Below are 16,778 nucleotides of genomic sequence, written 5' to 3'. Positions count from 1 at the left end.
ACCATCCTGGTCAACATGGTGAAACCCCGTCTCTACTAAAAATACAAAACATTAGCTGGGCATGGTGGCACGTGCCTGTAATCCCAGCTACTCAGGAGGCTGAGGCAGGAGAATTACCTGAACCCAGGAGGCAGAGGTTGTGGTGAGCCAAGATCGTACCATTGCACTCCAGCCTGGGTAACAAGAGCGAAACTCTGTCTCAAAAAAAAAATGTGGTACTTAATGCACAACGGAGTACTATTCAGCCATTAAAAAGAATGAGATTCAGTCATTTGCAATGACATGGATGGAACTGGAGGTCATTATATTAAATGAAATCAAACAGGGTGGTTAATGGGTCCAAATATTAGGAAGAATAATACCTAGTATTAGTACAGCAGGATGGTTACAGTCAAAATAATTTAATTGTACATTTTTAAATAACTAAAAGAGTATCATTGGATTGTTTGTAACACAAAGGATAAATGTTTGAGAGGACAGATACCCCATTTTCCATGATGTGAATATTAGCCATCACATGCCTGTATAAAAACATCATGCTGCTACCAATTCATTGGTAACTTTGGGGTGGGGGGCACTGAAATGGGTCAATTACCACTTTCTAACCCTGAATCTATGGTACATGGAATAAAGAGTAAATGTATAAAATAAATATTTAAAGATTTGTCTAAGAGGGCCCACAAAACTATTTCCTCTAGGTGTTTTTACTGTTAAAAAATCCCATAATTAGATAGAAAGCCATAATCATACTTCCTCTATTATTACTAGTGTAGATACAGACTGTAACAGCTATAGTCCAACATTTCAAATATTTTAACTAAGATAGAAAAGGTTGCCAGTGGGTCCAGGAAAGGGAGAAGTTGGGAATGCTGAGAAAGTCCCACCAAAGGAAACCATATGTCATGCTGAGCTCTCTATATTCACCTAAAAAGTGATCATGTCAGAGAGAGTTTGAAATTATGAACTCTAATTCTATAAATGGAGAAATACTGTGACCTTAAAAAGACCAAAATCATTTCATTACATGGACAACCATGGCATTATTTCTACAGAACCAGAGAAGAATATGTTACATCATTTCATTATTAATTTAGTAATAACAGAGAAGTGGGACATAACATGATGAATTCAAAATGTGTCTTACTTGTTACAAAAGCTGAATGGTAATATCCACAAGAGATCCAGGAGACAGGTTTCCCAGTGGTCACTTGATGAGGGACACAGGCATTAGGCATATTTGGTAAGCCAATTTGTCCTTCGGAATTGTCACCCCACATAAAAAGTCTTCCATCCTCTATAAAGAAAAATACAAGCGGGAGAAAGGGTTTTAAAAGACAGGCAGGCTCTCAAGCTATTATACTTCCAAAACATCATTTATTTTTTAATTCATAAAAATTATGTATCTTGATAATAAAGAACTACTAAGACATTTATACTAGCTAGCTACTTTACAGTTCAATTTGTACTGTGAAATGCTTCTATAATAATAAAGAACACTAAATAGCCTGATTGTAAATCACTTTAGTCACGGACATATTTTTATCTTGTTAGCAAAGACAGAATGCCCTCTCCTACAATCACCCTTTCCCATTCTAACGTCTCTAAACAGAAATGTTCTCCTCCTTCTAAGCAGTCTACCTGCAACTGAACTGAAAGACAGCACAGGTCACATTAGACATTTGCAGGTCAAAAAAGCCTGGAAGACCTTGCTCTTGAAAGCACTGTGGAGAGGATGTTTTAAAAAAGAACAAAATAAATGTATTTCACTATATTTTTTTCCTTATAATTTAAACCTGAAAACACAGAATCTAGTCTCAGAGAATGAGGATATAATAGCATGAACAGCATCTCAAAAATAGGTAACTATAATTTCTGATAAGGATTTTGATGTCAGAAAAAGCTAACCTAGGAAATATTTTTTAGAAAGGAATTATCGAAACTTATTTATTTATATATTTTAATTAATTTAATTTTTTAATGTTTGAAATGGTTAAATAATGCAAAACAAGTAACTGAAAATAAGGACTGAAAGAAGGATGTCAAATTGCTAACTTAATTGCTGACAAAGTCTAAAGAACTGAGGTCCAGATACAACTCAGACTTTCCTGATAAAGTAACACTGGATGTTACACAGTCTCCTGTTTGAAACAAAGCAGTGAACTAGCAGCTTCAGTGAGATCAAGCTGATCTTGACTCCAAATTTTAAAGAAATATCTCATATGGGCTTTTGATAGAGAGAGCAGAAAGGTACGATGACCATTACAAACCAAATCTTAACATATGCTGCAACAGATTTCTGTGGATGTTTCTGATAGCAACTTCAGTTAAAACTGTGAGAATAACTTTCAGAGCACACAATGAAAATAATATTTAAGAATATCTAAAGGAGTAGAGACACAGCATAGCTTAGAACTTGTCAATTACTTTTTAAATATATATGTACATTCTAACTCAAAATAAGCATAAAATTGCAATATGTCAAGATTTAAAATTATATTTTAAATGTGTTCTGAAAGGACATAGATAGTCAATGAAACAAAACTAAACAGCAATGCTGTCTTCAGTTTACTGAGCTGGCATATCTTGATCTATAGGAAAGGAATGTGTCCCAGATTGAAAAGGAAGTAAGTCTCACCAGTTAGGGCAGCTGAAGTATTAGATCCAGCAGAGAGCTGTTTAATCTTATGCTGGGATGTAAAAAAGCTAATTAGATGAAAAGTGGTTCTTTCTTCAGTGTCACCAAGCCCCAACTGTCCTTCATCATTTCCCCCAGTTGCATATACATTGCCTCCTTCTGCACATGAAAAAGAAGACATCAATAGACTATAGAGTCCCTCTTTTTACAAGACAGGTCAGTGTAGAGCAGTGATTTCCTCTATTAACGGTGAAGAAAGTTGAAAACTATCATTATCCTATTATTTCGTAGACAACTTCATTTCATTGTCAAAATAAAACAAAACAAGCAAGGCCACATATTTTTGTGAGATTTGAGAAATCAATCTAGAATGTAACTAGCAATTGAAATGAATAGAATGCATGAAACATATTTCTTGCTAATATACCACTTTATTAATTCAGAGTAAAAACAAAGAAAGTAACTTCCAAACTAGTTTAAAATGCAAATCTAACTATTTTAAAAGAGATGTGTTCATTCATTTTAACTTCTGTACCCAGTAAAGCTAAGATATAATAGTACAAATGAGTAAAATGAGGGAAATCCAAGAAGAATCTAATTAGAAACATAATTCTATGTTGTATTTATTTTAACTTCCTAGTTAAATAGGAGGGCACTATAGCACTCTGTTTAGGAGGCAAGACTCCACAGCCAGACTGCTTGAGTGCAAATTCTGGCCTGCCACTTACCAAAACTGTGGGATCTTGGGTAAGCCATAACCTCTGTGTGCCTCATTTTCCTCATCTATAAAATGGTGATAATAATAGTACCTACTTCATAGAGTTGTTATGAAGATTGAATTAGTTGACATTTATAAAATTCTTAGAACAGCATTTGGGTCATTTAAAGTATGTAAAAATGTTTGTTAGTTACTCTCTTAATTAAATAAAAAGTACATCATGCCTAGATTATAAATATTACCAGTAAGCTGTAAATTAATGAAGATTTTTAACACACACATTAAATTAGCTATCTATGTCTTAAATATATACATAAGGTTAAAGCCTTGCTAAATTATGGGGCAAAATCAGCGTGAATGAGTTAAAATTTTAAAGTTATTGTTATTTTTTATTTTATCATTTTAGGAAAAGAAGAAACCTAATTGGGGAAACAAGACTAGCTTTCAAATGGAACATACTATAAGGTCACATGAAATTGGAGTGCACAATTTAATACATATGGAGCAAACCAGAGTTGGTGAGATGTTGAAATAATTCAAACAAATAAATGAGCACAAAGTTGAACAGCCACAAAATGTTCCATGGAAGAAGTAACACTTAATGGGATCTCAAAAAATAATCTGAAAAGGCTAAGAGAAAGAGAAAAGACACTTCAGAAAGAAAAACCTATGAGTGGTGAAGAGGAGCTGAGGCAGTGAGAATATCCTGAAGACAGAATCAGCTGGGGGGCAGGGGTGTGGGGCAGGGGGAAGGAGGTAGGAAGTACTGCTCAGTGGTCAGGTCCTGGAGATCTAATTGTTCCAACAGCATTTGCTGAAGATACTATCCTTTCTCTATTTAATTTCCTTGGCATCTCTGCCAAAAATCAAGTGAGCATATACATATGGGTCTACTTGTAGACTCTATTGTGTTCCATTAATCTTTGTCTATCTTTTTGCCAATACCACACTGTCTTGATTACAGTAGCTTTACTGTGGGTCTTGAAACCGGGTAATGCCAGTCCCCTAATTTTGTTATTTTTCAAAATTGTTTTGGTTCTTCTATGTCATTTGCTTTTCCATATAAATTTTAGAAGCACTTTGTTAATTTCTACAAACACACATACACACACAAAAGCTGGTATGGATTTTGATGGGAATTGTGCTCATTCACATCAACAGCCTTTTGGATGCCTTCTACTTACCCTTAGTAAGGAAGAGAGAAGAGCAAAAACAGGAACAACCAGTCCTTAAGGTGGACACATAGGTTAGGTCACGCTGTCCCATGATACAATCCAAGAAAAGAAGCTTTTTCTTCAGCCACTTGGCATTTACATGTATATTTGCAAAGGCCAATGTGTACTTGCCACTGACATTTTAAAAAACCCTAATTTTACTATTGCCAAAGTACAATCTCTATCAATTTTACAAAGCCACATTACTACAATGAGACCTCAGTTCTCAAAGTCAGGCAGGAAATCATACAGGTTGAGCACTATACCTGTTGACACCAGGGTGTGGGTCCTTCCACAGGCAGCTAATTTCACTTTTTCAGGTTTTAGAGCTAAAAAAATTTTAAAAATGGGACAATTATTTTACAGCAATAAAAATGAACAATATTCCAGGACAAATGGTAACCAAGTGATGGAACTGAGATTTAACAGCAGGCTTGTCTGATTCCAAAGTCAATGTTCTTAACTAGCAAACCAGAGGTTTTCAGAACTGGTTATATGTCATCATAACCAGTGGAGCTTTGAATACAATACAGATATCTTAGCCCCATCCCTAGAGAATCTGAGTCAATGGGTCTAAAGTAGGGGCTGACATATATATATATATATTTTAAACTTCACAGGTAGGTGGGGTGTGGTGGCTCACACCTGTAATCCCAGCACTTTCGAGTCCGAAATGGGTGCTTGAGCTCAGGAGTTCTAGACCAGCCTGGGCAACATGGTGAAACCCTGTCTCTACAAAAAATACAAAAATTACCTGAGCGTGGTGGTGCGTGCCTGTAGTTTCAGCTATTCAGGGAGGGGTTGCTGAGGAACCTAGGAGGTCGAGGCTGCAGTAAGCAGAGATCACGCCACTGCATTCCAGCCTGGGTGGCAGAGCGAGACCCTGTCTCAAAAAATTAAAAAAAAAAAAAAAACAAAAAAAAAAACTCTACAGGTAATTAATATGTGCTGAGACCTACTGTATTCTATTATGTTGCCTCCTCACCAACCTGATCCATCAACTAACCTGCCATCACCATTATCAAGCTCACCTTCTACCACATACCACATTCAATGAAAAACTGTAAGACCAATATTCACAAGCATACACCAATGAATGAAAGTTGTTCATTCATTCGTCAACATATTCAAAAAACATTTAAAGAACATCTCCTAAGTGCTTCACATAGGGACTGCAAAAAGATGACTAAGACAGAATCCCTGGTCTCAAGAATCCCATAGTCTAGAATCCCATAACATAATCCTGTTAGCTTGTCTAATAGATAAGATATTTGAGAATAAGGGTCATGGTCTCTGTGAATATCCCCAAGTGTTTAGACTGTGCTCAATAAATACTTTTTGAACACACTGAATACTTTAAAAGTTCCATAAAAATTCCCAAAAACAATAAAAAAAAGAAAACTAAAAAAAAAAAAATTCCTAAAAACAGCATCAATATGAGCTACGCTGAAATTTTCAGCTGAAATCAAAATTTAGCCAGGATGATAAAAAATATTGCTCTTACTACATCTCAAGGAATCTCCTTCACCCTTTCAAGTTTAGCTGATATTCACAGGTTATACCCAAATAGGTTTTGCATATGAGATCCTGAAAGCTTTGTAAGGATATTATATATGCAATAATTTCTGGAACACTGCTGATTTCAAATATTTTGTCCTGTTGTTCTTTTACTCTAGTACTAATCAGTCCCAAGTCTCAATGTTCTGTTTTACTTCATCTAGTCACTATATAAAGCAGGATAAGTATATTTTATAGAAACAGCAACTAAATAGAAACATAATGTCCACAACTCTACTAAATGAGACAATCTCAAAATTCTAACACATGATGCTCTTTGTTCTCTGTACACACAATAATAGTAATATTTAAGTCGTTTTACAAACAATAAAAAAGGGGGGCTGGGGGGATGTTCAAATGCAATACTGTAAAATTACTACTTCCTTTGTGGGCTCTGGGTAAAATCAATCAGATTTTTAGACCCTAACATATGAAAGCAGTTCTGAATATCATATAAAAGATAAGTTAAATGCTAATAATATTCAAGCAAATGTCAGAAAATAAAGAACTAAAGGCTTTATTATGTACGACATTAAAGAACTACACAGTCAACATAAAAATACTTTATAGAGTTTGTTAAGTATTTAAAGTGAAAAGATGAAAAGATTCCAAACCTTTGACGCATGTTGGTCTGCTGACAGCTGACTTTGATCCTAATCCTAACTGACCCCAGTTGTTACTGCCAAACACGTAAAGTTTATTATTTCCTGGTGGGAGGAAAAAAGAAATAATCAATTGAGGCATTTTTCACATAATGTAAGATGAGGTCATCACAAAGCAATAAAAAGCTATACTTTAAAAATGTCACTGCTTTTCTGTGTTGAAACAAGTTACCTTGTTCATCTATGTATAACCAGATTCTATTAGGTGGAAAAGAGCTTCTAAAATTATATAACAGTTTCTTTGTTTTTGTTTTTTTTTTTTTTGACAGAGAGAGTCTCGCTCTGTCACCCAGACTGGAGTGCAGTGGCACGATCTTGGCTCACTGAAACCACCACCTCCGGGGTTCCAGCAATTCTCCTGCCTCAGCCTCCCAAGTATCTGAGACTATAGGCACATGCCACCACACCCAGCTAATTTTTTTTTGTGTGTGTGTATATATATATATTTTTTATTGCATTTGAGGTTCTGGGGTACATGTAAAGAACATGCAGAATTGTTGCATAGGTACATACATGGCAATGTGGTTTGCTGCCTTCATCCCCATCACCTATATCTGGCATTTCTCCCCATGTTATCCTTCCCCAACTCCCTACACTCCACTGTCCCTCCCCTAGTCCCCCCACCACAGACCTCAGTGTGTGATGCTCCCCTCCCTGTGTCCCTGTGTTCTCATTATTCAATATTCGCCTATGAGTGAGAACATGCAGTGCTTGATTCTCTGTTCCTGTGTCAGTTTGTTGAGAATGATGGTTTCCAGGTTCATCCATGTCCCTACAAAGGACACGAACTCCACAGAATACTATGCAGCCATAATTTTTGTATTTTATTTTAGCAGAGACCAGGTTTCACCATATTGGTCAGGCTGGTCTCGAACTCCTGACCTTGTGATCTGCCTACCTTGGCCTCCCAGAGTGCTGGGATTACAGGCCAGCTTTTTAAAAAAATTATATTTAAATAGATTAATTCCAAGAAAGGTGTGTATATAGAAAATCACAGTTAAATATACTAAGGAAACTTAAAATGTAAAATACCTCTTGATGACTGATTTTGTGAAGAATTATCTGGAAAAGTTAAAAACAACACCCTTGATGCATTTTCAATATGTTTAAAACACAGCAGCACAGCTGTAACATAATATTTAGAATTTTCTACGTATTACTGTACTCATTCAGGATAGTTATACTAACCTGTAACAATAGCACTATGTTCATCTCCACATGAAAGATGTACAGGAACATCATTTTTAAACCAGAATTTACCAGGAATATTTTCAGCAAATTTACTTTTCCCAAATACAAACACAGCACCCGAATCTGCAAATACAAGATGGTCTCTATTTTATAACTTTTAGTATGTTGCCTGTTATTAAAATACCTGTTCAGCAATTTATCCATACAAACCCCTTGTTTCATGACAGCTTTGCCCCAACTCTGGCAATATTTAAGCCTTCCTTCTTCCACCTTAATTCAGTCTTTCTTTTCCTCAGACTCCATTCTAGTTTGACCTATGAAATCTGCTAAATTGAACACGTATTACTCATATACATGCATAAAGAAAGAAATACACTATCACAGGAAGGCAGTCTTCTATTACTAATAGTTCTGCTGTCACCAAGTAGATGCCTATTCCCTGGAATGAAACAGTATAATTTGTGCCGTTCTTGTTCTGGTTAACACCTCATGGTCTGGCCTCAAACTGAGAGCTTTTCTCCAAACACAGAAACAGGACAGTATTGAGTTTACTCATTAGCATCATCAGGATATCTATGGGGAGGGTCTCTATCAGTCAATTTGGATTTTCTTTGGTCCAGTTTTTCTAAGGAACCTCCAGTGTTCTCATGCAAGGGAAACAATGTTAGCCCAAATGGTGAACTCTTTCTATTTTTGTTGAGACGGTCTCAATCTGTCACCCAGGTTGAAGTGCAGTGGCTAACTGCAGCCCCCACCTACTGGCCCCAAGCAATCCCCCCACCTCAGCCTCCTGAGTAGCTGGGACTTATAGGTATGTGCCACCACATCCAGCTAAATTTTTTATTTTTTGCATAGACGGGGTTTTACCATGTTGCCCAGGCTGGTCTCAAACTCCTGGGCTCAAGCAATACACCTGCCTCAGTCTCCCAAAGTGCTGGGATTACTGGCGTAAGCCACGACACCTGGCCAAAATGGTGAACTCCTAATTTCTCTATTGGTAATCCCAATGAATACCCATAAAATCAGAGACAGCACAGAGAGAAACAAATTACTCCACCACTATCTCTTTCATTTGAACCAAGGGATAGCAGCTAGAAAAAAAAAAAAAAAAAAAAAACCATAGGCTTTAAAGGCAATTAGGTATTCAAAGGTTGTTGTAAGGATTAAATAAGATGACATGTGCAAAGAACTTAGCCCAGAGCCTAGCATCCTCAAAGTGTAAGCTCATAGCTGCCTCTGTAAACTCTTCCTATACCATAAGAGTTGGAAATGATTACTGGCTTCTCTGAACTATGATCTGCAGAATTTATAACACAGCAGCACATCTGTGTAACAGTTTGATTAGAGAGATTGCTAGGTAGCATAATATGTAAGAGGAAGTCATCACAAAGCAATAAAAAGCTACACTTTATGAGGTGGGTGGATAATGTGAGGTCAGGAGCTTGAGACCAGCCTGGCCAACATAGTGAAGCCCCATCTCTACCAAAAATACAAAAATTAGCCGACCGTGGTGGTGAGCGCCTGTAATCCCAGCTACTCGGGAGGCTGAGGCAGGAGAATCGCATGATCCCGGGAGGCGGAGGTTGCAGTGAGCCAAGATGGGGCTGTTGCACTCCAGCCTGGGCGACAGACTGAGACTCTGTCTCAAAAACAACAACAACAAAAAAAAAAAAAAAACAACACTGCTTTTCTGTATTGAAACACAGAGTTCACCATTTGGGGTGACAATGTTGTTACCATTACCATCTCTCTAATCAATTGGGGTAACAATGTTACCCCATATTGCCTAGCACAAAGTAATCCTTCTGTGTTCTACTTTTCACACAGAAAAGGTCCCCCTTACACACATGTATATTCGTAACTGTTGAATGTTATGTTTACTGATTCATCATAACGGTGAGTAGGTAGGTAGTCAAATATAACTTTCAACACGGTTACTATAAAAGACAGATTACCCAAGTCGTCAACAAAGGAGCACTTCAACTTTTCCTGATTTCGAGGAGAATTCAGAATGCTTAGGGATCCAAGATAAAATGAAAAGATCCTCTCAATACAGCTACTCAGGAAGTTTCTAATTCTCATCTTACTCATGCACTACAGTTATAGAGATGTCTTTTTCTCTTTCCAGAAACACTACATAAGAAAGGACGGTTTATCTTGCCCTGCAAAACAGTATCACAAAATGCCATGGTCCTAGGAGATCGAAGAGGAGTACCCGTGGATGTTGAGATTTAACAGTCTTACCTCAAGTCATTACCTGATCCGAGTAGTATTCACAAACTGTTGTGGTACAGCATCATTTTGAAGAGAGACTAAAAACCCCATCAGTTCCCAATAACCACTTAAACACACACATACACCAAATAGTAAGTCAGATACAGCTTTTGCGAAAATCCCAAGGAGGATGATCACATATAAACTAATTCGTACCAGAAACGAAAACATAGCAAATATAAGTAAGTATTAACAATAAATATTAATATGCAAGAGACTAGCCACTGTGGACAACGTTTTGAGAACCACTGTGAGGCATGTCACTTCGAACTAATAACTGAGTTGGGAGACCAGGATCTAGAAGAGAATCTGGGTTTCCCCAGAATGAATTATTTTAACATTTTAACTGTTTTGTCCTTGCTTCCCTGATACCCTCACCCCAAGTCAAGTTTTGGTGGCTCTGCTCTGGCCCTGTGACTTCTACTGTCAATTTGCATGATCATTTTGTTTACTTTCCTGTATGTCGCACTAAATTGTGAACTGCAGGAGAATTGAGAACTTCCAGGAGCATGGAAGAAAATATACATATTTCAGTAAAGGTATGATTCTGCTCAAATCCAGTGTTTTTTCAAAATGTTGGTCATGACCTATTAGTGGGTAAGAAAAATCAATTCAGAGGTTCACGATCAGCATTTTTAAAGAAATGCATTATCGAAAAGCTGTGTGTGGAATCTAAGTGCTTAAAACAAGGCCTGCTTCAGGAGACATCTAATTCTGCTACACAGTATGTATGCGGTATCGGGTCACAATGACAAAAGTATTTCTAACTACGGAGCTCAGGGGAAAAACAAGGCTAAGAAACACTCACTAAAGGGTCCCTATTCTCCCTCCTTGTCCAATTCATTTCCAGCATCCCCTTTTGCCCCACAACGCTGATCAATCACTCTTTATCGCATTCAATACATAACTGGGTGCTCAGGATCTCCAAAGTGCACACATCTGGAGTCTGCACTTTGGAAAGTTTACAGGGAGGTAAAAAGTGTCCCGGCCTTCAAAAAGCTCATCAAAAGCTTATTTTAAAAGCAGAAGAAAGACAGGCACCTCCTTTCCCCTTGTCCCCCATCCTGTTCATCCCGTCCAGTCCTCTGACCTCAGTCATTGGTGGGAGCGCAACCAGAGCTCCCGCCCCAGTCGGGCCACCCAGCCTCGGGCCTGTCCCGACCGGGCTGGTCCAGAGGTGGGGCCTGGCCGCCTGCGTGCCCGCGGACCCTCCCTCCCGGCCTTCCGCCACCGGCGCGGGCGCCACTCACCGGGCATCAGCTCCTCAGGGTCCCTCATACCAAAGCGATACAGCCAGCCCGTCGAGGGCTGCCTGATCCGGACTAAGGCCGCCACTTTGTCCCGACGCGGGCCGCAGAAGCGTCCCTGTTCCTCATGCAGAAACTCCGGACTTCCGCGCTCCCGGACGTCAACAAACGGCCGCTAGGGGCAACGGGGGCGGAGCTGTGGAATGCAAGTCGGGGCAGGCGCCGCGGGGGAGGGGAACGGAAGCCGGGCGGCTAGTAAGGGGCAGGCTCAGGAATACCGGGCGGAGCGGTAGAGACCACGCGCCCTCTGGCGGCCTGGAGCAGAGAGGCGGCCACACAGCTCAGTGATGCCCTGGAGTCTGCGCCTTTGGGCCGCTGGAGGTCCAGTCACCGAAGGGAGCCTGCCCATGAGCGGCAAACGTCACAGATTTCATACTCTGTGACATAAGCAAACATCGACGCACAATTATGATACTACTTGTAATAATGACCAGCTGGAACATTAAAGCAGCTAGGCACTGTTAAACAAATTCCCAGCATCTAAACCAAGGTCTGGCCTATACTGAATGCTCATTACATATTTATTGAATAAATGAGTACTATTACAACCCTGCAAGGTGATTAATGTCACCCCTGTTTAAGGATGTGGAGATTATACAATAAGAGAGCTGGAGTCTAGTGCAGCTAGTCCAGCCTGTAGTCCACAGAAAGTAAAAGCTGAGCTGTATATATATGGTCCACTACTCACAGAACATGCACAAAGGAGTTCACCAATAACCCAACATCATTGTTCTAGAATTTGCTCAGTGATGTTATATGATGCAAGATTTCCCGTGCATCAACATTTGACTATCATGAATTAAAGAAGCTAAAAGCCATCTTCCAGGATGAGCAGATTTATGTGCATTTGGTAGTTGTGAACATGGGCTCTACAATTAGACACAGCTGCATTAAGGGATCCCTGAATTACTCATGTGTGTTACCAACTCTTTCTCAGGAACTTTGCATTAAAATGGAGAGGAGATCTTAAACTATCAGATACACAAAGAATAATTTACTTACAAAGCAAAGTGGAGGTTACTAAGGAAGTGTTTAACAAGGAGCATTGATCTGGTGTGGGGGCGTTTATCTGAAGAAAGAACATTAAATTTAAGAACTGGAGAAAAAGAAGCCAGGAGGGGGAGAGAGCTCTGGGCAGAGAGTAAATTGTGTGTAAAGGTTCATAAGAGCTTGACTCTTTCCAGGAACACCTAGAGGCAAGGCTGGTTCCTGGCAAGGTGGCAAGGTCTTGGGCCTATTATGGATCTAAGATTTTCTCCTAAAGACAATGTGAAACCACTGAGAAGTTTTAAGCAGTAACACAACAGGACAGGATCAGTTATGTCTGTCCCCTGAAATCATTCTGCCTTGTCTGGATGCTTTGTAGAGAATAAACTGGAGCAGTGAGAAGGGTTCAGAGGCTATTGCAGCAGTTCAGACATGCGGTCAGGCTAGCTCGGAGTACAGTTCATTGGTGCCAGAGAGGAGCAGGCAGATTTGAAAATATTTTATGTGGTAGAATCAACAGGAAATAGTTTCTGACTATTGACTTCTAGATAGTGCTGGACTACCAAATAGCTCTTAGAGCAACAGCAAAGATGTGGCCCTAAATTATTCTGGAAAGGATTTGATATTCATTTTTAGAGCATCATAATTATTACTATGGGAAAATGAGAATTTTTAAAGATTTACTTTAAGATATGCAGTCTTTTTTAATTTCAAAATAGAGTAAGGCACATTTTGGTGCTAAGCATCCCAAAAGACATTGATGCAGCCCTACTCCAAGGTTTCCAACATAAGCAAATAGCAGGAGGGGTCACCGTTTACTGAAATGGAGAACACTGAGGAAGGTGCAGGAGACATTGGAGTTAGGTAAATGGGGCAAAGAGAGCATAATGAGTTCATCCTTGAGCACACGAAGACATCAAATTGGAGGTGCCGAGCTGAGCAGGAAATTGGTGACCAGACGCCCCAGAAGAAGGCACATATTTGAGGAATGCTTGGGTCTATATAGTGAAAGTGGGCTTGAGATACTGACAACACTGGAAAGTGACTGTAGAATTGAGGCAGGAGAATAGGTTCTGGAGGCAGGAACCTAAGGCCAATTTATGCTGACTTCCTAGAACTAAATCAAAAGGAAAACCCTAACTTTCCACACCTAAGTAACAAAAGAACCAGAGGCTACTCCCTTTGCAAACCCCACCCCCTTTTTCTGCATGTCAGATGGAAAGTTGAAAGTATCTCTGATTGGTTGCTTTCTGTAACCAATCAGACATTTGCATAGGAGTGTAACTTTGTGACTTCACTTCAGCCTCTGATTGGTTGCTTTCTACAACCAATCAGACGCTTGAATAGGGTGTAACCTTCATCACTCTAGCCTCTGAATGGTTGCTTTTTGCAACCAGTCAGACTAATTGCAGGCCACTACTTCATTTACATAGTAACCAATGGGAAATGTACCAATGGTTACTTGGAATGGCACCAAGTAACCAACAGGAAACCTCTAGAGGGTAATAAAACCCCAGAAAATTCTATAAAGGGGCTCCTGAGCCCCTGTGCTCAGGCCTGGTCCCACCCTGTGCTTTCATTTTCAATAAAGCTCTGCTTTTGTTGCTTCATTCTTTTCTTGCTTTGTTTGTGTGTTTTGTCCAATTCTTTGTTCAAAACACCAAGAACCTGGACACCCTCCACCAGTAACAGAATGAGAAGACAAAAGAGGTCAAGATGGGTGGTGAAGAATGCCAGAATTTAATGGCGCAGCCAAAGAAGCTGAAAAAGAGATAGTGACCAGAGAGAGAGAGCCTATGGAACAGCATTTCAACAAGGAGGGTGTAATTGGATCACAGAATGTGTAGTAATTCAATAAGGTGAAAACTAAATGCCTACTGAATTTAGCAACACAGCCATCATTATCAGTGTTGAAAAGAGATGTCTGATGGAGTGATAGAAGAAATGATGCTGGAGTGGTTAGAGAGTGGGAGAAACTGAGGGATAAATGTGAGGGCAAAACCTTTAGAGATGGGGGTAGACACAGAATAAGAGGGGCAGAGAGACAGTTTTTGGCTGGAGAGGTGAGGCGGATGGTGGACTTTGTCAGGCTTGGAGAGACTTGAGAATGCTGAAGGGCTCAACAACAGACAGGGAGAGAATACAGATCCAGGAGAGTGAGGGAATAATGGATAAGTTAAGGTGGTATTGGCACCAGAAGATTTGACGTTTCCTTCCCATACACTTGAATCAGATGGAATAATAACATTGGTAATACCATAACAACTAGAAAATATTAAGCACATACTATAATCCAGGCATTTTACTAATTAATGTAATGTATGGTAGCAGAATAATGGCTCCTTAAAGATGCCCATGCTGTCATCTCCAGCATCTGTGAATCTATTTACATGGCAAAACGGACTTTGCAGTTGTGAGATGCCGGGTTCAGGACCTTGAGATGAAGATGATATTCTAGATTAACCAGGTAGGCCCAATTAAATCCTATTAAATCTTAAAAGTGAAGAGCCTTTCCAGGCTGTGGTCAGAGAAAGATGTGAAGATGCAGGAGTGGTCAGAGAGATAGAACAGTGCGGCTGTGAAGATAAAGTTAAGGGTCATGAGCCGAGGGATGCAGGCAGCCTCTGAAAGCCAAGAAAGGTAGGAAAGTGGATACTCATAGGAGGACAAACGGTATAGTGAACTGCATAAGTGAGGGATCTAAGTTGCCCATTCCTTATGAGACTCTAATACTTGATGATCTGAGGTGGAACAGCTCCATCACGCCACCATCCCCATTCTCCAATGTCCCCCATCCTCTGGTGAATGGAAAAATTGTCTTCCATGAAACTGGCCCCTGGTGCCAAAAAGGTTGGGGACCGCTGCCCTAGGGGCATGCACCCCAATTTATAAAACAGGCTTGGGATAGCATGGTTTTGACTTTAGGCTTTATGACTTACTACTTTAGTAATCTGGGCAAGCTGCTTACTCTCCTTCTCTGATTCTTCGTCTGGTAAATCAGGATGATACCTCCTAATTTGCAGGATTGTTGTGTGGTTTAAATGACATGATGTGTACAAAACCTGTAGTGCCTGGTTTTCAGCAAGCTCTTTACTTATTACTTACTTTCTCACAGAGTTTTAATTACTATTATTTGTGTTTCATGGTCTTTGTTTTTAAAGTTTCATTACTTTCTACTGACTCCTATAATTAAGCTGCAGGCAGCCCTGCAGTTAGACGTGGTGCATCTAGATGGAGCCAGATCAATAGCTTTTTCATGCTGCATTATTGCAAATATGGCGCAGCTGCGTCTTTGACAGAACTGAAAATTGAGGAGGAGACATCTGGAAGAACCTATGTGCATTTTACTCTGTGCAAAGCACTATAGGAATTGGGAGGGAGGGAGAAAGGGAGGACTCACTGACTGTCAGACTCTTAAAAATGAATGGCCCGACTGTTCAGCAATTGTATATCTGTGAACAGAAGCTCTCTTTTACATCAGCTGTTAGTCACTGCCCTTTGTGATTGGGAATCAGGCTTGAAAATTCTCTGACTGTATTTTGAGCCATTTTTATCTGTGCCTTTCTGTGGGTGACTTTTTCCTAACAGAGTCCCTTGAAAACATTCAGTCTCATTTACCACCATTCACTAAAAATTTCACCTTTGATCCCAAGTCGGAGTGTTTTTTCCTTCTTTAACCCCCTTTTAGAGTGCGAAGTTTGTTGGGTTTGTTTGGCACAAAGTCAACCAGAAAAGGAATGTCCTTGAAGGTATATCAGTCAGGTTTCCAACTAACAGATGACACCCTATTGTTAGGATAATTTGAGAAGGATTTATTTTTAAAGGAGCTAATTTTGAAGGGTGGAAGGGGGTTGGGGCAACCACGAGGCATAGTGCAAAGATTCAGGGATAACAGCATTGGAGTTGTTACTATTTCTTGGCCCAAAGAGAGAAAGGAATGGAAAGTTTATTAGAACTTGGAAGCAAAGAGAATTGTGTAGAGCCGTACACCTTTAGAGAAACAGTGAATTTCTATTAAGGAGCAAGCCAATCCAAGATGTCCTTATAGAAAGGGGAGAATAAATATTCTGACTACTCTACTCCTTCCCTCCATTCTTCTGCTGGGATTTTATTGGCCAAACCCAACCAGTAGCTAGAAGATATGAGAGCTCATTGATGCAGCCTTGCAAATAAGCTTTCAAGTCAGCTTTCATACGTAGATAACCAGTACTTGAGGCTGTCAGCTGGTGCAGA

At 39.6% G+C, this 16,778-nt stretch overlaps 1 protein-coding gene across 4 annotated transcripts in view; it reads right to left on the bottom strand.

The window, feature by feature from the left end:
- RPGR (retinitis pigmentosa GTPase regulator) overlaps positions 1-11,673 on the bottom strand; it is a 67,449-nt gene extending 55,776 nt beyond the window's left edge. For 3 of the 4 annotated variants that reach the window (XM_017507018.2, XM_037730890.1, XM_017507010.2), the window contains exons 1-6: positions 11,502-11,673; positions 7,975-8,100; positions 6,739-6,831; positions 4,834-4,896; positions 2,636-2,794; positions 1,145-1,294 (exon numbers count right to left, since the gene is read on the bottom strand). In XM_017507018.2, the coding sequence (XP_017362507.1) occupies positions 1,145-1,294; positions 2,636-2,794; positions 4,834-4,896; positions 6,739-6,831; positions 7,975-8,100; positions 11,502-11,529 (619 nt within the window). In that variant the 5' untranslated portion in view covers positions 11,530-11,673. Of the gene's footprint in view, positions 1-1,144; positions 1,295-2,635; positions 2,795-4,833; positions 4,897-6,738; positions 6,832-7,974; positions 8,101-11,292; positions 11,456-11,501 lie in introns of those variants that run through there. The other variant, XM_037730891.1, reaches the window with a different exon arrangement.
- Positions 11,674-16,778: the final 5,105 nt, after the last annotated feature.

This window comes from Cebus imitator, unplaced genomic scaffold, assembly GCF_001604975.1.
Source record: "Cebus imitator isolate Cc_AM_T3 unplaced genomic scaffold, Cebus_imitator-1.0 Scaffold366, whole genome shotgun sequence".
Taxonomy (NCBI): Eukaryota; Metazoa; Chordata; class Mammalia; order Primates; family Cebidae; genus Cebus; species Cebus imitator.
This window is presented reverse-complemented; position numbering and strand designations above follow the sequence as displayed.